This window comes from Rhamphochromis longiceps, linkage group LG3 (genome assembly GCF_057381845.1).
Source record: "Rhamphochromis longiceps isolate RC_006_pf linkage group LG3, R_longiceps_female_GT1.1, whole genome shotgun sequence".
NCBI classification, from domain to species: domain Eukaryota; kingdom Metazoa; phylum Chordata; class Actinopteri; order Cichliformes; family Cichlidae; genus Rhamphochromis; species Rhamphochromis longiceps.
In genome coordinates, this window is record NC_140559.1 from 26,147,995 (window position 1) to 26,170,068 (window position 22,074).

Below are 22,074 nucleotides of genomic sequence, written 5' to 3' on the forward strand. Positions count from 1 at the left end.
GAGAAGTGCGGAAGAAAGAGGCTCGTGAAATGGGACGGCCTACCCTTCCAAATTTTCACCACCAGCTTTACCTTCCCATACCACTCCTCCCGATCAGCAAAATGGATACAGACCACGTCCTTGCGTGTGTCATCTCTCTGCTAATTGAAGAGATCCAACAACTCACCTGTCACAGACAGTAACTAATTACTGATTACTTCCCCCAAAAAAGTAATCCCGTTACTTATTTTCAAAAGTAATTAATTATTTAGTTACTTAGTTACTTTTTAAAAACACGATTTACAACCTGAATAGGTGATAAAGCGATAGATCTTTCAGCCCAATTCTACTTTTTCTGCATAATCCATCATACAAAATGTAATCAAATGGAAAGGTCCCTTTTTTTTAACTTGTTTTATCAGTTTTAATCTTTTAACTTTAATCATCAAGCAAAAATTTAATTATATGCAACATTCTCTGAGTTGAATAAATGAGTTTAACATTTAAACCTATTTTCTGCACATTCCAGCACATAAAATAAAATATTTTTTGTGTTTACACTCAGTCTTTCAAATAAATGGAAGTAGAACACAGCAGAAAATAAATAAAATCAAAGACTCAGCGGTCCTGTTGCTCTATTTTCACCTGTATAGCAGGAGGAGGTTTGCCCTGGTGCAGGTGTGCCACGGTCAGTGGAAGAAGCCGCGAGTTTGTCTGTGAATTTCCCATTAGGTGGTAACGTACTCGGTGCTTGCTCGGAAGTTAAGGGGTTTTTTCGCTGTAAAAAGAAGTTTTCTTCCCACGCAGTGAACAGCGGACACTAACAGCGGTCACTTTTTACGGAATCAAACTCAAAGTAAGGTCAGTACTTCCACGCTTTAAACGCTGCACTCTCATACTCTCTCCCACACTCCATATATTATCCATTGTTGATCTGCACACAGCTTTTGCCGCGAATGTCGCACTCGCTTACGTCATTGTCATGAGACACTCTCGCAACAAATCGCGGTTTTAGTAGCGCAGTAACACAGCGTGCTTACGGGAAAGTTCGTAACTCCGTTGCATCACTGTGATGTAATCGTCCCACAAATGTGGCCTTAGAAGGATGCAGCCCATGAATTTGGACATCCTATTGTGTAAAACTAATGGCATAGGGAGAGGAAATTCTGCTGAAATAAATCATATAGTCACTGACCTTATTTAGCCTCTCAAAATATAATCTACTGTAACCTATTGAGGCCAAGCCCACAGGAGTTGAGCACTTCCTTCCTCACTCAGCTCCTGACTTCTGCTTTTCACACAGTCTGACCAAACAAAAGTAGAAATTCACATAATTTCTTTGGCTTTATTGAAGAGAAATTGCAGAATGAAATAAGACACCACTTATTTGTTTCGGTACTAGACCACACTTAAAGTCAGTTAAAGTCATTCTCAGTATCAAACATGACAGTTATATTTGATTGCTGACCACAAACTCAGTGCATCTGTTTTGGAAGAAAGTAATGTGACACTTATTAGATTAGAGGTTGACCTCAGTGAAAAGCTGCAAAAGCTCTTTCCGTGTAACAGCATTCATACATGTCTAAAAACAGAAAGAAGATCAAACAAGTTGGCTAAGCTTCAACGTCTGTATTTCAGGCAGGTGCCTTTGCTTGTGTTCAAACTTTATATATACTTATAACCAAATAGGAATGGCAAATAGTTGTATCTGACTAATTAAAGAAAAGCTATAACTGTCCATACACTTGTACATCAAACCCAGTTGACAATAACAAAAACAATATATGATAAAACCAGGTTACTTCTTTGTTTTCGCTCTCACTCAGAGGTGATGATGTCTTCAGACAGCTCTCTCACTCTGAAAACCTGTAAGACACACAAAAGAAGAGTAGAAGATAAAACAGAATAGAAAAAGTTAACAATAGTTTAATAATAAAGTAGTAATAAGATAAGCTAAGACAATTTTTTTGTCAATGTAAAGTCATAATTAGCACAATAGCACAAAGATATTGGAAGGTATAGTAGCGCAACAACGCAGAAACAAAAACATAACAATGTTCTAAGTATTACCACCCAATTCCCAAAGTAGTAACCACTTAATGTCCAATTAATATCATAGTACAGTGGAGCTATACTACATCAAAAATGCTTCTTCATCTTGTAATGAAGAAGGACAGTGGGGGTGATGGGAATAATAACCACATCAACATTGGTGATGATGGTCTCTGTCTGTTATTCAATCTGTTTCTTAGGCTTGATTTAAAATTTTAGGAAAATCTGATATTGAGGGCTACAAAAAATCATTCCTACATCACCCCATTTTGTAAGACTGCTAACAGAACAGTGAGCTAATGAAAACCTTACATTTCTAAATGAATTTTTGCTGTTTGCCTGATAACTCTCCATCAGTCACAAGAATATCAGCTATTCATAACTGTTTGTTGTATTTAATGTTGCCTTTGTACGAAACTAATAATAATAATAATGGACTGGATTTATATAGCGCTTTTCAAGGCACGCAAAGCGCTTTACAATGCCACTATTCATTCACTCTCACATTCATACACTGGTGGAGTCAAGCTACAGTATTTGTATTAGATTTACTGTACAACATATCCTCTATGCCCTAGAAATCTCAGTTCTAATATGTTTAACTTTTTTTTTAAATATATGATGACCTCTACATCATATATATTTTTGTTTTATGGGTGGTCCAATGGTAAAATTCTTAATTGTATTCTACTTTTTTTTTTCTTCTGTAGTAGAACGATTTGCTACTCACTGAATATTATTATTTAAAAGTAATTGGGTTCAATTTAAAGTGAATTTTAAAACTGAATGCATGTTTGAAGTTGTACTTCATGCCACATGTAACTACTGTATCTTGAGCTGTCTGAGATACAGTATGTGTCTAAAATAAGAGCTTTAAAATTGCATTTATAGTATTTATTTATAGTTGTATGGTTTTCATTTACGGTCTACGTTTTGGAAACTCAAATTATCACTCGCATCTATACATAATAAATACATAAAAGTCAAACAAAGCTACAGACAACATCACATGAGAAAACAAATGCAATCCTTTTCTTCACAGAAGTATTTTTGTGATATTGTTGTTCAGTAAAATACCTCCTGTCTTTCTATTTGTATTTCTTTTGTTTTATTATTTCTTACAGCTTTCACTTTTATTTAAAAAACCTTTGGGAAAGAAAATCAGACACAGTATCTGCCTTACAGGCTAATTTTTAATATAATAATAATAATAATAATAATAATAATAATTTTAATTACCTCTCTTCCAGTAGCCTTTGCCAATATGATACAGGCCCGCTGTCACCAACAGAGCACTGACTAAAATGGTGGAAATTATCCGTGTGGCAGGAGAGGAGGAATGGCTCCCCTGTTTCTCTGGATTGGTTGTGTAATTTAAATTTTGAGAATCTGAATGATGGTTAGCAAAATAACAAAGGTTTAAATGAGGCAAGAATGGTAAACCATGAAATGTTAATTTCAACTTCTTCATAAAGACATTACACAACAGCTTTGCATAAAGAGGATCAACTTTTATTCATATTACAATTATAAATAAACCTTATTTTAAAACATCCCAGTGTCTCACCTGTGATGTTCAGCCAGCTCACTGGTGATTCTCCAGCTCCTGAGATAACACACTTGTAAAGTCCTTCATCTGACTTGGAAAGTCTCGGGATGGTCATGTTTCCTGTGGAGCTTCTGTGGATGAGATATCCATTTTCATAGAAATCAGCTTTGAAGTTGGAGGATGGAATTTGGTTTCTGCAGCTCAGTGTCACAGTTTCTTCCATTAACACAGGAACAGCAGGACTCTCCAAGATCACAGGACCAGCTAAATGAGATGCATTTATCAATTAAATACAGGAAATTAAATGTAATTATAATATATCATAAAATATTGTCCTTCTTTAAAAGTAGGCTACCAGTGACAGAGAGGTTGATAATGTTGCTCCTTGTCCCTCCTTCAGTCTCATACCAGTACTCTCCACTGTGGTCTATATAAACAATTTGAATGGAGCAGGATGATCCTGTTGGTGTCCTCTTGTTAGCTTTACTACATGATTCTACTTTCCCATTAATTTTATGCACAACTTCACAATAATTGACTCCTTCACAGTGAAATGTCACTGGTTCATATTCAAAGAACTGCAATCTGTTTGGAACAACACGAAGAGAAACTGCATCTGAAACAAAGAAAAAAGTAAGACTGTTGAGAGTTTCAGTACTAAAACTGGCATACTGCACTTAAACATTGAACAAATAAAAAGGTCAAAACAAGTAAAGTTCCTCCTTCATCCGCAACATGTATTAATGCAAGCAAAACCATTGGTACTCACCAACTTTATGATCCAGTACACACAACAGAATCATGATGGTAATCACTGAAGAGAGATAAAAGAGTGGAGTACTGTATAATTACTAAATATACTAAAATTAAAGTATTACTACATCTTATACATAGTCCATAAAAATACCATAGCCTACTTTTCTTACCTAAAACATAAGAAATAAAACTGTCATGTTTTTAATCAGAATGAATGACCTAAATTTTATAATGATGTAGAAATAGAGCAACTACTCACACTGTCTGATGCAGAGAGCTCTGATCTCCATGTCGTCTTGATGTAGATGGAAGACTTAACAATAGTGAGCACAGGTGTCTCTTTCCTACTGAAAGTATTTTTAAAATAATTAAATAGTTTTCAGACTTAATGCTATTATATAGTTTTACAAAACAAGCGTTCCCAAAGAAGCTGAGCTGTTTGTGTGTCAAGTCAAGCCTCACTGTTTCAGTTCACTGTCAGTGGGCGGAACAACAAACCAGTTCAAGATTAATACTGTGTTTGATGCAGCTTGTTGACTGGTTTATGTTTCCTGTGCTCAGTTTGGTGTACGGTGCTGAGATATAGCACAAAAGTAGAAATCTCGTCTAGGGGTACTCAGCCCACTCAGGGAATCACCAAAGTCATTAAAGTTATTTTCAATCACAGGATAGCAAATGTTACTATAGTGTGTGATTGGATGGATAGATAAAACAGCAGCCATTGCATTCTCCATCCCAAGACCAAATAAACAGATGTATGGTTTTGCCATGTTTTTGGTTGAATAGTTATTTGCATTAATGAGAAGCTGAACAAGTGCGAAGTAGCTGATAAATGTTTATATAAATATCGTTAGGGTGGCATAAAGAATTACCATCTGATTTGTTACTTGTTGCTAAAGTGAATAGTGTATGTAATATTTATATAAAATGTTAAATGTTGTACCAAATAAATAAATAAAAATAAAAATAATGGCTTCCATCTTTCAAACAATAGCTGTTCGTGATTTAGTATCTTTCTCATCTTTAAAACTGATTACTTTTACTTTTCTCATTCTGATAAGATCATGTCAGGTTCTTTAAGGAGCCAACATTTCCTTCTGCCAATCAACTTCATAAATAATATGTAAAATGTATCACAGTCAAAAAACTTGTTTTTAAAATGTAACTTTACATTTTCTTGATTATGTTCAAGTAAAGAAAGAACTGCAGACCTGAAACTGAAAGTAAAATCAATGACACTTTTATAACTATTTTGCAATCATGTGAAATAAGCTGACAAATGAAATTATAACAGAAGACAATTCACCAAAATGCAACAAATACAGGTTTTAAAAAGCTGGTTTTGCAGATTGTTGTTTACTGGGAACATTTACAAATCGTGTTGTGTTCTAGAGCAGGTCGATCAAACTCACTCACAAATTTAGTTTTAAAATTATCTACCCTCAAGTCCAACGTGGTATGTGTGTGTGTGTGTTTGATATCCACCTTGTATTGTATGAGTAATCCTTAAAATATATAATAAAATCTTTTTTTTAAATTTATTATTTCAGTAATATAAAATACAATCAGATAAAAGTATATATCAATATATACAAAATCATAGGTCACACAGTGTTCACAGATGTTTCCAGATGTTTGTCAGAATTATGGTGGCTGTTTTAAAAATTGCACTTACAAAGATGACTTTTATTTTTTTATTTTTTTTAAAATATTGTCATTTCTTAACACAGTCACAGAACATGAAGCATCTGCTTCTAGAAGCTTAAAAAGACAGAACACAAAGTAATGAGTATCTGGATGAAACATGATGGGATACTAACTATTTAGCTTTCATGTTTCCATTTGTCATCATTAGCTGAATCATGTTCTCTCATCATCTGTCATCTGTAGATTTGATTTTCCCAAAGTGAAGACATCCCAACAAAAGCAGAAGCAAAGCCAACATCATGATAGTGAGGGCAGTTCATAAGATGAGGTAAATATGGCAGCTGCGTTTTTCTGCGTTCTCTGTGTGAGGGGTTTCAGAGATGATAGAAATAATTTGTGAGACACAATTAACTTTCAGTGCGTTGTATACATTTTGTATAAAGGTCTGGATACAACAATATTTAGTAGACAGAAATGCATAACAATGGTAAGATTTTAGAAAGCGTTATACCTGACTAGCTAACAGTCGTCTTTGACAAATATTTTACTTGACACATTTCATTTTGGTTTTCATAAATCTCATGTTCTTTCTAGAGTGTCAGGTGACATTTTTACCCAAAGCGATGCAACTGTATTTTGCTGATGTTGGAGCTGACCTCCGTTAATCAACAAACTTTTCTTAATTTATTAATTAATGAAATAAGCAAAAGTGTTTTTGGATCTGCTTTGGTCTGCATCATATCTGTAAGCATGTGCACCATCACGCAAATAATAATAATGGATTGGATTTATATAGCGCTTTTCAAGGCACCCAAAGCGCTTTACAATACCACTATTCATTCACATTCATACACTGGTGGAGGCAAGCTACAGTTGTAGCCACAGCTGCCCTGGGGCAGACTGACAGAAGTGAGGCTGCCATATCGCTCCATCGGCCCCTCTGGACAACACCAGTAGGCGGTAGGGTAAAGTGTCTTGCCCAAGGACACAACGACCAGGACAGAGAGCCCGGGGATCGAACCGGCGACCTTCCGGTTACAGATACGCTTCCCAACCCCCTGAGCCACACACACACACACACACACACACACATCTATCTATCTATCTATCTATCTATCTATCTATCTATCTATCTATCTATCTATCTATATATATATATATATATATATATATATATATATATATATATATATATATATATATATATATATATATATATATATATATATATATATATATATATATATATATATATATATATATCCATAGGTCCCTCATCCTATTCATGTAGCCCCTTCCGCCGGGGTTACTTGCATAGTAGCATTCCTCCAATGGCTAGAGGATCTGAGGGCTGACCACAGCGACCTCCCTGAACAGGGTCCAGTAACCATCACAGTGGCAGATATCCAAGAAAGGGTCTCCAGTATGAAGAGTTGGACAGCTCCAGGGCCCGACATGGTTCACGCCTACTGGCTGAAGAAGCTGACTGCACTCCACGAGCGTCTGGCAGCACAAATGAACCAGCTGCTAGTTAACGAGAGACACCCGGAATGGCTAACTGAAGGCCGGACGGTCCTGATCCCCAAGGACCCCAAGAAGGGACCGGTCCCCTCCAACTACCGACCAATAACCTGCCTCAGTACTACATGGAAGCTCCTGTCAGGCATCATATCGGCTAAGATGAACAGGCACATGGGTCAATACATGAGCGGGACACAGAAAGGAATTGGCAAGAATACCAGAGGCGCAAAACACCAGCTACTGGTAGACAGAACAATCAGCCGAGACTGCAAGACCAGACTGACCAACCTGTGCACTGCCTGGATTGATTACAAGAAGGCCTATGACTCAATGCCCCACAGCTGGATACTGGAATGCCTAGAATTGTACAAGATCAATGGGACCCTAAGAGCCTTCATCAGGAACTCAATGGGGATGTGGCGTACAACACTAGAGGCCAACTCCAAGCCCATAGCACAAGTCACCATCAAGTGCGGGATCTACCAAGGAGATGCTCTGTCCCCACTGCTGTTCTGCATAGGCCTGAACCCCCTCAGTGAGGTCATTAACAAGACTGGCTACGGATACCGACTACGGAACGGCGCAGTTGTCAGCCACCTCCTGTACATGGATGACATCAAGCTGTATGCCAAGAGTGAACGAGACATCGATTCACTGATCCACACTACCAGGCTATACAGCAATGACATTGGAATGTCGTTCGGACTGGAGAAGTGTAGTCGGATGGTATCAAAGAGAGGGAAGGTAGTCAGAACTGAGGGGATTGAACTACCAGAAGGCAACATTGCAGACATAGAGGACAGTTACAAGTACCTGGGGATCCCGCAGGCAAATGGGAACCATGAAGAGGCCGCTAGAAAGGCTGCAACCACCAAGTACCTGCAGAGGGTCAGGCAAGTCCTGAGGAGTCAGCTGAATGGTAAGAACAAGATCCGAGCCATCAACACGTACGCCCTGCCCGTGATCAGGTACCCTGCTGGGGTAATAGGCTGGCCAAAGGAGGAGATAGAAGCCACTGACATAAAGACAAGAAAGCTCCTTACCATGCATGGAGGGTTTCACCCCAAGTCCAGCACCCTGAGGCTGTACGCTAAGCGGAAGGAAGGGGGCCGGGGACTGGTGAGTGTCAGCACCACAGTCCAGGATGAGACAAGGAACATCCAAGAATACATTGGGAAGATGGCCCCAACTGACCGAGTGCTCAGTGAATACCTCAGGCAGCAGAAACCCAAGAAAGAGGAGGGAGACGAGGAACCATCATGGAAGGACAGGCCCCTGCACGGTATGTACCACCGGCAGATAGAGGAGGTGGCTGATATCCAGAAATCCTACCAGTGGCTGGACAAAGCTGGACTGAAAGACAGCACAGAGGCACTAATCATGGCAGCACAAGAACAAGCTCTGAGTACAAGATCCATAGAGGCTGGGGTCTATCACACCAGGCAAGACCCCAGGTGCAGGCTGTGTAAAGATGCCCCAGAGACAATCCAGCACATAACAGCAGGGTGCAAGATGCTAGCAGGCAAGGCATACATGGAACGCCATAACCAAGTGGCCGGCATAGTGTACAGGAACATCTGTGCCGAGTATAACCTGGAAGTCCCGAGGTCAAAATGGGAGATGCCCCCAAGGGTGGTGGAGAATGACCGAGCTAAGATCCTGTGGGACTTCCAGATACAGACAGACAAAATGGTGGTGGCTAACCAACCGGACATAGTGGTGGTAGACAAACAGAAGAAGACGGCCGTAGTGATCGATGTAGCGGTTCCGAATGACAGCAATATCAGGAAGAAGGAACACGAGAAGCTGGAGAAATACCAAGGGCTCAGAGAAGAGCTCGAGAGGATGTGGAGGGTGAAGGTAACGGTGGTCCCCGTGGTAATCGGAGCACTAGGTGCGGTGACTCCCAAGCTAGGCGAGTGGCTCCAGCAGATCCCGGGAACAACATCGGAGATCTCTGTCCAGAAGAGCGCAGTCCTGGGAACAGCTAAGATACTGCGCAGGACCCTCAAGCTCCCAGGCCTCTGGTAGAGGACCCGAGCTTGAAGGATAAACCGCCCGCAGGGGCGTGCTGGGTGTTTTATATATATATATATATATATATATATATATATATATATATATATATATATATATATATATATATATATGGCCAATGAACTTTTTGAAACAATGTGATGTTCTTGATGATAATGTTTAGAAACATGTAAATATTATAAGTGACTGGTAATCCAGATGGTACCTGTAATTTGAAAGTGAATACAGACTTCGTAGTCATGCTCGTAGGCAAGAAGTGAAGCAGCACATGGCAGGGAGAAGTGAGGAGGAGAACAGACACAATTTTGCGCTGGAGGCTTTCGGAAAGCTTTTATTTTGGTATTTCCGCTGATCCGTGCAATAAATTTGCATGTTAGCCTAAACATTTAGATTTAACATTTAACATTTAGCATTTAGATTTAACATTTATATTTAGATTTAAATATAATATTTAGATTTAACATTTAACATTTAGATTTAAATATAATATTTAGATTTAAATATAATATTTAGATTTAACATTTAACATTTAGATTGAATATTTAACATTTAGATTTAACATCTGTTTTAAATATGAAAAGTTACTAATATTTTACTAAATGTTGTAAAAAATGACTTGTTTTGAGCTAAATGTGGAAAAATGTTGCTGTTAATTTCAGCATGTTTCACTTTACAAACGGCGCCCCATAAAGCTTTGGTTAGAGGAAAAACTAAAGCTCAAAGCTGAAAAAAGAAAAGAGTTAGTAATATTGACCTACTGAAGGCTTCATTATTTACCAAGAGAAAAAAAAACAAACAAATCTTGACCCGTTATTTCTTAGCAGTTACCGACTTAGCACGTACCTACCAATCTCAAAATTACTGTTTATTGCTAAGATTTTAGAAAGGCTTGTAGCCAACCAGCTAGCAAATGTTTTCGGCAAATACAGTGTACGTTGCAAATTTTCTTTCCTTCTTCAAATTCAAATTGATTTTAGAATTTTTGTTAGAATTCTTGTTTTAACATATAGAATAATAAATGGCCGGGTCCCACATTATTTATCCAAGCTTCTTATAAAATACACTGCTGCTCATTGTCTCTGCTCACAGACTCAGAGTTTGTTGGTTGTTCCCAGTACCGGACTGAAGACGAAAGGGGACAGAGCCTTTTAGTCTGTGTCACCAAGGCTGTGGAACAGTCTACCACCAACCACAACTATCTTTGGTTGACTCTGTGGAATCCTTTAAAAAGCAGTTAAACTTTTCTGTTTAAACAAGCCTTCTGTTTATCAATGCTTTTGAAATTTTACATTTTGTATTTACCTTTAACGTTTTATATTGCGATTGTTGTCTATTTTGTTACTCAACTTTCTGTTTATTTTAATCTTTGTGTACAGCCTATCTATGAAAAGCGCTTAATAAATGAAGTTTACTTACTTACTTACTTAAATTGTCTTTTCCTCAAGGTATTTTCTGCTTGTATTTTGTTTCGAAGTAAATCCACAAGTGAGCCCTGTGTCTGCCAGGCTTGGTGAACAAGTTTTAAATTATTTTGGATTTTTTATAAGCCACACAGGGTAAAAAAAGCGTAGATGCTTCTGATATAATTTGGTCTGGATACTTGACCACTCTTCTTGCCAAAATTAGTAGTTAATTCAAACTGGTTATTTTCCTGCCACAAACTTTACTTTTAAGCACAGTCAACAAATTTTAAGTAGGGATAAGGGAAGCAGGCTTTAGAAAGTTCATACAACAACTTTTCCACCAAGCCCAGAGTAAAGGTTTGGCTGGTCAGAAAAATCAGTATGATCAGCGTTGCAAGTTGCCTACAGAGAAATTTTGCATTTGACAACCAACAGTTGAGTGAACGTCTGCAGCACATTTCACCAGTCCTACTCTTCCCCCTGCTGTGCAGTATTAAATATTGCAGCATTTTCTCCAAGGCAAGTACTGTAGTAAAGTTACTTAACGTTAGACACTGAATTTATATAGATGGTATTTTTTGGCTGTTAACAACAGTACTGGCTAAATCAACAGAACTGACCTCCCAGCCCATTGTTCCTTCAGTGGGCTGGTTTCAGTCATTATGCAAATGTACTGTTTATAAGATTGGAGAAACCTGCAGTCAGCTGAGACTGAAGAAGTGACTTGGATGAGTGATGAAACGTTTCTTCCACTGAAAACACTGTGTACAGATGAACAGAATCAGCTTTTGGGGATATACATAGATGATTAAGCACAGGTGGATAATTCATTATCAAATCACAAAAAAACAAACAAAAAACAAAAAAACAAAAACAAAAACAAATTAAAAAAACCCACTAATTACTATTTCAGTTTCTTCATCATTAATAATGATTATTCTAATATGGGAAACTAAGGTCAAATATCACCTGTACTCATACAATGCACACTTTCATCTTCTCTATAACATATCCATAAATTAAAAAAAAAAGAGAGAAAATGTTGAATATTTAGTTTATTGATGAATTACCAAACTGACGATCTTTAACTGTACAATAACAAAATTAATTTTTAAAGCATGATAGGAGACCAGAGGCATTTTTAGCCTATTTTGGGGGTTAAATGAATCAAAGCACCCCAAAAGATTTCTTACTGTTTTGAGAATATTAGGTTGAAATTTAATATTTTACCAACCCATTTCAAGGACTCTTCTATTTTTGGAGTGTATTTTTTTATGTATCTGTATTATATTATACATACACATTAAAAGTGAATCTCTGTCCAAAAAATGCACTCAGTTTACTTGTTACTCACTATGAGCATCATGCTTTATTCTCCCCCAGTAATTAAGGTTAGGATATGTATTTTCTTTTTTACATTCCAATCCATTCTTCATTTGCAGTAGTAGTCTTTGCAGTATTTAAATAACCTTTATCAGATTTGATGGTTTTGTTACAGACTTTTCAAAAAAGTGTTTTGCTTTTCTTTCACAAATGTGGGGATTAAATTGTGTTAAAATCAGAATCAGAATCAGAATCAGAATACTTTATTGATCCCTGGGGGAAATTATTTTTTGTTACAGTGCTCCATTTTAAACCAACATTAAGACAAGACAGACAATACGCTAACTAAGAATAGTACAATATATACATATATATACATACATACATACATAAGTCACTTATAAATAAATATTTGGAAAAGAAACATGTGTAGCTGTAGCAGCAAACAGTGTGTTAAGTGGATGCGTTGTACAGGGAGATGGCCACAGGCAGGAATGATTTCCTGTGTCGTTCAGTGGTGCTTTTCGGTAATCTCAGTCTCTCACTGAACGAGCTCCTGTGACTGACCAACATGTCATGGAGTGGGTGGGAGGTGTTATCCAACATTGTCTTTATCTTGGACAGCATCCGCCTCTCCGACACCACCTTGAGGGAGTCCAGCTCCATCCCCACAACATTGCTGGCCTTACGGATCAGTTTATTAAGTCTGTTGGCATCTGCGACCCTCAGCCTGCTCCCCCAGCATGCAACAGCATAGAGGATCGCACTGGCCACCACAGACTCATAGAAAATCCTCAGCATTTTCTGGCAGATGTTGAAGGACCTCAGTCGCCTCAAAAAATAGAGACGACTCTGGCCCTTCCTGTAAAGTGCTGTGGTGTTTTTAGCCCAGTCCAGTTTATTGTCAATGTGTACTCCAAGGTATTTATAGTCCTCCACAATGTCAACACTGACCCCCTGGATTGAAACAGGGGTCAAGTGTTTCCTGGTCTTCCTGAAGTCCACGATCAGTTCCTTGGTCTTTGCCACGTTGAGCTGCAGATGATTCTGCTCACACCACGTGACAAAGGAGTCGACCACAGCCCGGTACTCTGTCTCATCATCCCTGCTGATGCATCCAACCACCGCAGAGTCATCAGAAAACTTCTGAAGATGGCAGGTCTCTGTGCAGTGGCTGAAGTCTGTGGTGTAGAGGGTGAAGAGGAAGGGGGAGAGGACAGTCCCCTGTGGTGCCCCTGTGTTGCTAATTACCTTGTCAGACACACACTGTGGGAGACGTACATATTGTGGTCTTCCTGTCAGGTAATCAACAATCCAGGACACCAGAGAAGCATCCACCTGCATCGCTGCTAAAATGCTAAAAATGCACAAAACAGTGTGTCTGTAAAGGTTCTCAGTCATCCAGGTCATCGTAGTCCAAGGAGCTTCCACTAGGTTTAAATCTGGGACTCCCCACCCTTTGACCTTAGAACTGAAGAAGCTTCTCGGATGAGAGATGAAACATCTTCAAGCAACTTAAAGAAGTCCAGACGCTTTTCTTTGCAAGCTCCTTTGAGTACAAAACAGTGATGTCATGTTTTGTGACGAGAACCCAGGCACAGAGAGACTTGATGAATTTAAGAATCTTATTATTTAATAAAGAAATTTGCAGACATGCACAGAGATGTTAAAACTCTGATGACTCTGATGATGATCCACAGCATGTCTTTATCCTGTCTTCCTTCTCTCACCCCAACCGGTCGCAGCAGATGGCCGCCCCTCCCTGAGCCTGGTTCTGCCGGAGGTTTCTTCCTGTTAAAAGGGAGTTTTTCCTTCCCACTGTCGCCAAAGTGCTTGCTCATAGGGGGTCATATGATTGTTGGGTTTTTCTCTGTATCTATGAAGCGCCTTGAGGTGACTTTTGTTGTGATTTGGCGCTATATAAATAAAATTGAATTGAATTGAATTGAATTGAATATGGAGACGAAGACAACAGACGACAAGGACAGGAAGAAACAGGGGTTTAAATGCAGCAAAGAGACAGTCAAAGAGAACTTGGGACAACTGGAGACATTTAAGGATGCGGGGACCTAAGGGAACTAAACAGGGAATCACAGATAACTGAAATTTTGCCACATGTCCACAGACACTGGATCTTTACAGTTTAATGAGTCTGCAGATGACGTGACATAATTTGTGGTTCTGGTATCCTCACATTTCAGGACCAAGAGTAACCACTAGATTGCAGCAAAAGAAAGTTTTTTTCTCTTCACTGCATAATGATCAGTGACCATCCACAGATTATCACTTATCAGTAAAACAGCTAAAGAAACTTCTTTAGTACTTTATTAGTTAACGCTTCTGTGGTGTTTATTTTTTATGCTACTCAAGTAATGTTGGTGCATTAGTTTCTTTACTTACTGGCTCTTGTTTTTTTATGAAGAAGGCCGACATAGTCCATGTACATTATTCTCTGTGCAATTGAAGAATCAAAGCAATTTTTCTAAGATGAAATACAAAAAGTGCAACATTAAGACATCTTTCACATGGATATCTACTTTTTTGTAGAAACTTGTGGGGTTTTTTTGTCAACTACTTCAAATTCAAATTTTTTAATGAAATTTGAATATGCAGCGTAACAATTTACTTTGCATATTGTCAATCATGACAAAACATGATAAAGCTTCGTAATGTCATAAAAAGACATGCAAACAGTGCAACAAAGGACTGAACAGAATTATGCAGACACAAGACAGTGCCTGCAATAGAAAATATGAATAATGACAGTGAGCTGTGCAACAATGAATGTAAAAAAGGTATTTGGTAATTGGAATGTATAAAGGTGTGTGTGTGTGTGTGTGTGTGTGTGTGTGTGTGTGTGTGTGTGTGTGTGTGTGTGTGTGTGTGTGTGGGCGTGCATGTCAGTCCAATCACTGAGTATTCAGGGGTCTGACAGCTTGGGAGAGGAAACTGTTTCGCAGGCTGGCAGTGAGGCCCAAATGCTCCAGTACCTCTTGCCAGAAGACAGCAGGGTGAAGAGTGTGTGTGAGGGATGTGTGGGGTCCTCCACAATGCTGGTGGCTTTGTGGACCAAAGTTGAGTCCAAAAGTCTGCAAAACTACAGATAACAATCCAGCTGAAGAGCAAACACAATTAATCTTTCAACTTTGTTGGGTTTGCCGCCAGAGGTAGGCTACTGTATTTGTTAAGGAAGGGCTTTTCACATATTTGGGCAGTGGAGATGGGCAAAGGGAGTCTCAGCTGCATTCTCAGCAGGGAAAAGATTGATTACTATATTTGTTAAAGATATAGCATTCATAACATTAAGCAGCGAAGACGGGGCAAGAAACTCCCATGAGAATCTTTAGCAGTGCCACATTCAATTAATTATTTTTGGACTTGTCACCGTTGGCCATAACCCTAACCCTAACACCATAACCCTAAGCATCCTGATGACACTCGGTTTATGCTCCAGTGGATGATGAGAATCAGACCTTAAATACTGATCTGTATGCTTTGATTCCTGTACTCAACTTTTAAATGTCCCCCATTACTGATGGAAATCTCACAGTCTACGAAGGCTAACCTGACACTTTTCATATCTTCACTGGAGAATGTTGTGTTGGTCCACCGAGTTAATGTGATCAGCAAATTGTGGTACGTCCTGAGATTTGATTTTCAGCGAGGTGTCATCCACATCTGAATCAATAAATCGTGGTGTTCCAGGGTAGATAACACAGCCGTCTTTCCCAAACACACGTTTCTGTCTTTAGTACTGACCCTTGTATGTGAAATATGTTGAATGAAAAGACATTCTCCATATTTTGCTGTGTTTTCCAAAGCACAACAAGTAATTCAAACTATCATGCAGTTCCAGCTGGACCACACTTAAAGTCAGTTAAAGTCATGCTCTGTTACAGTTCTTGGTAATTTTGACCGAGTATTTTGAGGTGGCTGTTTTGGTTTCTGTTTGTTTTTTTGAGCCCCTTTGTTCTGTGCCTACTGTGATATTATTCTGTTATCATATGTTACCTTATATATGTAATCAAAGTAGTTGAAGTATGATACTGCTGTAGATCATATTATACCCTTTAATATAGAGTGTGTGATCAGTATGTAGTTTTAGTTGTTCATTATACTTCTGACTTAAAAGAGTGTGAAAATCATTAGATCTATTGGTTTGACCTGTATTACTCAACACTGTTGAATGTGTTATACTGTTTCTTGACATGTCATACTGCTGAATCATGAAGAGAATGTTGTGTGCAGAGGACCTTGGGCAGATAATAGAAGAAACAGACCACATTCCAGACCCCCACCTTTCAGAAGAGCAGAAAGACAGGGAGCCGAGGTCATAACTTAGGCGCCGTAAGAGAGAAAGAATGTGAATGTTTAGGCTTTTACGACTAGGTGGGGGCCACTAGAGAGTATAAAAAGCTGAGTAACCCGTCACCATTTTGAAACTTGCTGTGACCCTCTGCAGGCAGGTCTCCCCATCATGATGGTTCTAATGCTCATAAGTATTGAATTATATGGAAATAAATGATTGTTGATTGAGCATTTATACACCGAGTATTGTCCTTCCTTCAGCCCAAAGACTCAAAGAATTGGGAGATTTCAACACTACCCTGGACCCTCCTGTGGGTCCCCTCTGTCAAGTCAGTCATACTGTCTCCTCATGAGTCTGTTCAGCATACATACTTAACTGGATAAAAAATAAAAAAATAAAAATAATCTTAATTCTAACCAATATAAAAACCATCTAATAGATCACATTAGTCTTGATACAGCCTCTGCCATCACATTTGATCAATCCCTTTGGGCTCCTATGATCGGCTTCATCACCTAGTGGGGGTGGGGGGTCATGGTTTGGTCCTGCCTTTGCTATTGTGGTTGATATGGGGCCTGGATCTCCTCCATACCTGCTTCATGCACTGGGGGATGGGGCTATGACTCCCCACACTCCCTAGCAGATCATTACATGGAGAAACCTTTGGAATACAAGCATGCTGATCCTCACAGGTATGCACACAGGTGTACGCACAGGTGTACACACAGGTGTTCACAGACACGGACTACAGCTTTCTTGGCTGCTGCCTCAAAGCACATTGTGCGCTGTCTATCTTGCATGCTGCACAATATCGTTTAATATTTAGTATCTACTGTTATCTACTGCTAGCTAGTTTATTGTGATGGTGCTGTTTGTTATTATGTTGCTCTTTTTTGTTTGTTTTCTCTTCTGTTTTTTTTCCTCCATACAGGTGATCCAGGTGTTTTGTTTGTTTTTCTTTCTTTCTTCCCCCCCTTCTCACCGTCTCTTCTCCCCTCTGGTTTTCTTTCTCTCCCCCTCTTTCTTTCATTCTTTCTCCCTGTCCTATCCCCCAGTCATGTCTTTCCCGTTTGTAGCAACCAAAAATAAAATAAAATAAATACATAATTATAATAAAGGTCAATCAAATGGACCAATATGGCAAGGCCATGATGATCCACTTGGTAAAATAAATCCGCTTGGCATCTTTCTTGGCCTTAAGACAACAATTCTGATGGCTAAAGATCCAAACGGGACAACAAAAAAAATAAAAAATAAAAAAAAATAAATTAGCGGCTGACCACAGTGGGCTCTTTTAAAAGCTGCAGTACCTCTTTTATTGTAACAGCATTCATACATGTCTAAAAATGGAAAGAAGATAGACCAAGTTGGTTAAAGATAAACTTATAATTATCAGGCAGGTGCCTTTGCTTGTCTTCAAACTTTAGATCTACTTGTAACAACATAGGAAAGGCAACTAGCCGGATCTGATTGAACAAAAAAAATAAGCTAAAACAGTTTATGTACTTGAACACCAAACTAAGATGATAATGTACAAATTTCTTAGCAACAAAAACAATATGTGAAAATGCTTCTTTGTTTTTGCTCTCATTCAGATGTGACTATTTTTTCAGGCAGCTCTCTCTTAGCAACCTGTAAGACACAAAAAAAGTGTAGAAGACACAATTAAAAACATGGAACAAACAAAAAATGACTATGGTGCATATTACACACCAATATTCACTCCTTTGAGAAGTTCCCAAACAAGTATGTTCAGTGTAACAAATTACTTTTCTTATTCTATGTAGTGAAATCAGCATTTTTACATATATACATCACCATAAATTGAATATTATGAAGTTGTCAGTTTTACCAATCCCAGACTTATACATCTCTATTATCCAACACATATTGTGTGACTGGATCACATAAGTTATCTGTTACCTGTTCCCAGTCTTACCTGTGGTTTAGTGGAAATGAGGGGATACTCTGCTCTGGGTTTGCAGGGACCTGCTGAGGACATCTCTGTGCTGGTTCCAGCTTCTGCTTTGACACATGATGGAAATAAATGAATTGATAGCAAAAAGACTTTACATAATTAAAAAAAAGCACTTATTTGTCATTTCAATTTTTTTTTCTGATGTCTCAATGCTATAAAGGAAATGGCTTTAAATCACAATTAGTCTTACCTTGCGGCTGAGTATCACCAAGGCCTACGCTGTGGCAACTAGGTTTAGAGGGCAATGTATCTTCATCTTGTAAAAAGGACAGTGGGATGAGGGAAATAATAACCACAGCAATATTAGTGATGATCCCTGTCTGTTATTCAATGTATTCATTAGGTTTACAATTTTTTGAAAATTGGAAATTCAGGGTTGGAAAGAAAAGAAAATCAGTGTTGTTTCTACATGGGCCCACCATTATGCAAGGTAAGAAGTACTGAGTTAACTAAAAATTTAAATTTCTATTTGAATTTCTGATGTTTGTCTGGTAATTCCACTTTGAACACAAGGATATCAGATGCTCTTAACAGCTTCTTGGTTTTTTAATTCTGCCTTTTTACAAAACAAAGATATTACACTTTACACTTCTGAGTGATTTATATTAGATTTTATGTACAAAATATACTCTTTCTCCCAAAAAGTCTGATATTTTTTAATGTCTTTTATTTTATTATGTTTTAAATTTATAACTACTCCATCATATATTTTTTGGTTTAATTGGTTGTCAAATGGTAAAATTCTTGGTTGTATTCTGCATTTTTTTTTCTCCTGCAGTACAACACTTTGTGAGAAACTTAATCCTAGTCACTGAATGTTATCGTCAAAAAGAGAAAGTAATATGATTCAACTTAATTTTGAAGCTGAATTCAAAACTGAAGTTGTCATTTATGTCACATGCAACTATTTTGAACTGTATGAAATACAGCATGTGTCTAAAAGAAGAGCTTTAAAATTATATTCTATGTGGTTTTCATTTGAGGCGCAAGTTTTGGAAGCTCAAATTATCACTGACATTTATACATAATATATATGCGTTGAATAAAGGTACAGACAACACCACATGAGAAAAGAAGTGTGAAACTTTTCTTCACAGAAGTAATTTTGTGATATTGTTTCTCAGTAAAATACCTCCTGTCTTTCTTACAACAGCATATGTTTCTCTGTCTGCATCCACTGTGCCCGTCTCTATCAAGATACATAAAAAAAGAAAAAGTTTTGTGTTTTGTTTTTTAAACACAAAAAATAAAAGGATTTCTTGTTTCAAGTCTTTTAGTCCATGACATTCACTTTTATGTAAAAAGTTTCCACTTAATAATAAAAACAGTAATAATAATAATAATAATAATAATAATAATAATAATAATAATAATAATAATAATAATTTTCATTACCTCTCTTCCAGTAACCTTTGCCAAAGTGATGCAGTCCCACTGCCACCAACAGAGCACTGACTAAAATGGTGGTAATGATGCAAGGTGTGGCAGCAGATGAGGAATGGCACACATTCTTGTCTAGATTATTTGTGTATTTTAAATTAAAAGAATCGAAATGATGGTTAGAACAGATAGGAAGGCTTAAATGAGACAAGAATGGTAAACGATCAAATGTTATTTTTAGCTTCTTCATAATGACATTAAAAACCTTTCAAAACAACTTAAAGCTTCTAAAAACCCATGGAAAGTTTGGCACACCTGTTTTAGTTGTTTAAATTTGCATTTTAGATGTGCACACTGGAAACTTCAAAGTATTTCAAAAATTATCATACAAACAGATTTAACCTCTTTGTTTAAAGAGGTAATTCTTATACTGTACAGAGCTTTTCTACTCTTCTGGAGCTTTATACAATATGTCACATCGACTCTTTCACAATAGCAATTCCTCCTATGCTTTAAAGCTAACATTCACATTTGGTTTGATGCATCGGAGAGTTATCTTAAGCTTATGCAGACTGGGGGAGCCAGAAATAGAACCAACAACATTCTGATCAACAGATAACCTGCTCTACCTACTATCTACTGTGCAACAGCCTCCCCCAAATCATATGTTATTTATGTAGAAACACATTATTTTAAAACATCTCAGTGTCTCACCTGTGACTTTCAGCCAGCTCTCTGGTGATTCTCCAACTCCTGAGATAATACATTTGTAAAATCCTTCATCTGATTTGAAAATCCTGTGGATGGTCATGTTTCCTGTGACGCTTGTATGGATGAGACGTCCATTTTTGTAGAAATCAGCTTTAAAGTTGGAGGAAGAAATTTTCTTTCTGCAGCTCAGAGTCACCGTTTCTTCCATTAATACAGGAACAGCAGGACTCTCCAGGATCACAGGACCAGCTAAATGAGATGCATTTGATAATTAAATACATGATATTAAATTCTATTAAAATAAATTTCATAAAATGTTTGTTTAAGTACCAGTAACAGAGAGGTTGATAACATTACTTCTTCTCCCTGCTTCAGGCTCATACCAGTACTCTCCACTGTTGTCTGAATAAACAATTCTAACACGGCAGGATGATCCTGTTGGTCTTGTCTCAGTAACTTCCCTACATGATTTTATTGTCCCTCTGAATTTATGCACAACTTCACAGTAATCGACTCCTTCACAGTGAAATGTTAGTGATTCATATACAAAGAACTGCAATCTGTTTGGAATGATGCGAAGAAAAACTGCATCTGAAGAAAAAGAAAAAAGTAAAAAACTATCAGTTTAGAGTTTTACTAAACTCTACTACTAAAACCACCATAATGCATCTAAACAATGAATGAACTGATTTAGATGATCAAACAGCTGGTACTCACCAACTTTCTGATACTGTACAAACAGCAGAATCATGATGCTCATCACTGAAGTGAGAACAAAAAGAGCTACATAGTAACTATACACATACTGTATTATTTGCTAAATGTACTAAAAGCTTAAAAGTTAAATTAAAATAATAATTATTATTACATCTCATACATAGTCCAACAAAATGCAAAACCCTTCTTAGTATAGTATAAAACAAAACAATTCATATTTTTTATCAGCATGAATAACCCTAATTTTATTATTAGAATAACGTAGAAATAGAGAAAGTACTCACACAGTGTGATGCAGAGAGCACTGACCTTCATGTCGTATTGCTGTATACAGAAAATTGTAGCTTAACTGAAATGAACAGGGGTGTCACTTTGCTGATAAAAATATTTTAATTTTAATTAGTTTTTTGTCTGAATGCAATTATCTAGCATTACAAAAGCCGTTCTAAAGAAGCTGAGTTGCTTTTGTGTCAAGTGAAGCCTCACTGTTTCAGTTCACTGTCAGTGGGCAGAACAACAAACCAGTTCAGACTAATGCTGTGTTTGATGTAGCTTGTAGACTGGTTCTTGTTTCCTGTGCTCAATTTGGTGGACGCTGCTGAGAAAGGGAACATTTGAAACATCTTCTAGGTGTCTTTCGCCCACTCAGGGAATCACCAGAGACACTGAAGATATTTTCAGTCAGTAACAGTAAATTTTACTATACACAAAG

General features: G+C 37.7%; 2 protein-coding genes across 2 annotated transcripts; both read right to left on the reverse strand.

Annotated features, from left to right (window-relative positions):
* Positions 1-990: 990 nt before the first annotated feature.
* Positions 991-4,641, reverse strand: LOC146673685 (low affinity immunoglobulin gamma Fc region receptor III-B-like). The gene is made up of 6 exons (XM_085384540.1): positions 4,596-4,641; positions 4,350-4,394; positions 3,936-4,196; positions 3,599-3,844; positions 3,271-3,387; positions 991-1,121 (listed from the first exon to the last, which is right to left on the reverse strand). Exons 1-6 carry the CDS (start codon positions 4,624-4,626, stop codon positions 991-993), a joined length of 831 nt encoding a protein of 276 aa, XP_085240666.1. The 5' UTR covers positions 4,627-4,641.
* Positions 4,642-17,884: 13,243 nt separating this feature from the next.
* Positions 17,885-21,695, reverse strand: LOC146673686 (uncharacterized). The gene is made up of 9 exons (XM_085402310.1): positions 21,647-21,695; positions 21,363-21,407; positions 20,976-21,236; positions 20,649-20,894; positions 19,950-20,069; positions 19,687-19,743; positions 18,745-18,810; positions 18,516-18,601; positions 17,885-18,208 (listed from the first exon to the last, which is right to left on the reverse strand). The coding sequence occupies exons 1-9, from the start codon at positions 21,675-21,677 to the stop codon at positions 18,164-18,166; spliced, it is 957 nt and encodes a 318-aa protein (XP_085258436.1). The 5' UTR covers positions 21,678-21,695; the 3' UTR covers positions 17,885-18,163.
* Positions 21,696-22,074: the final 379 nt, after the last annotated feature.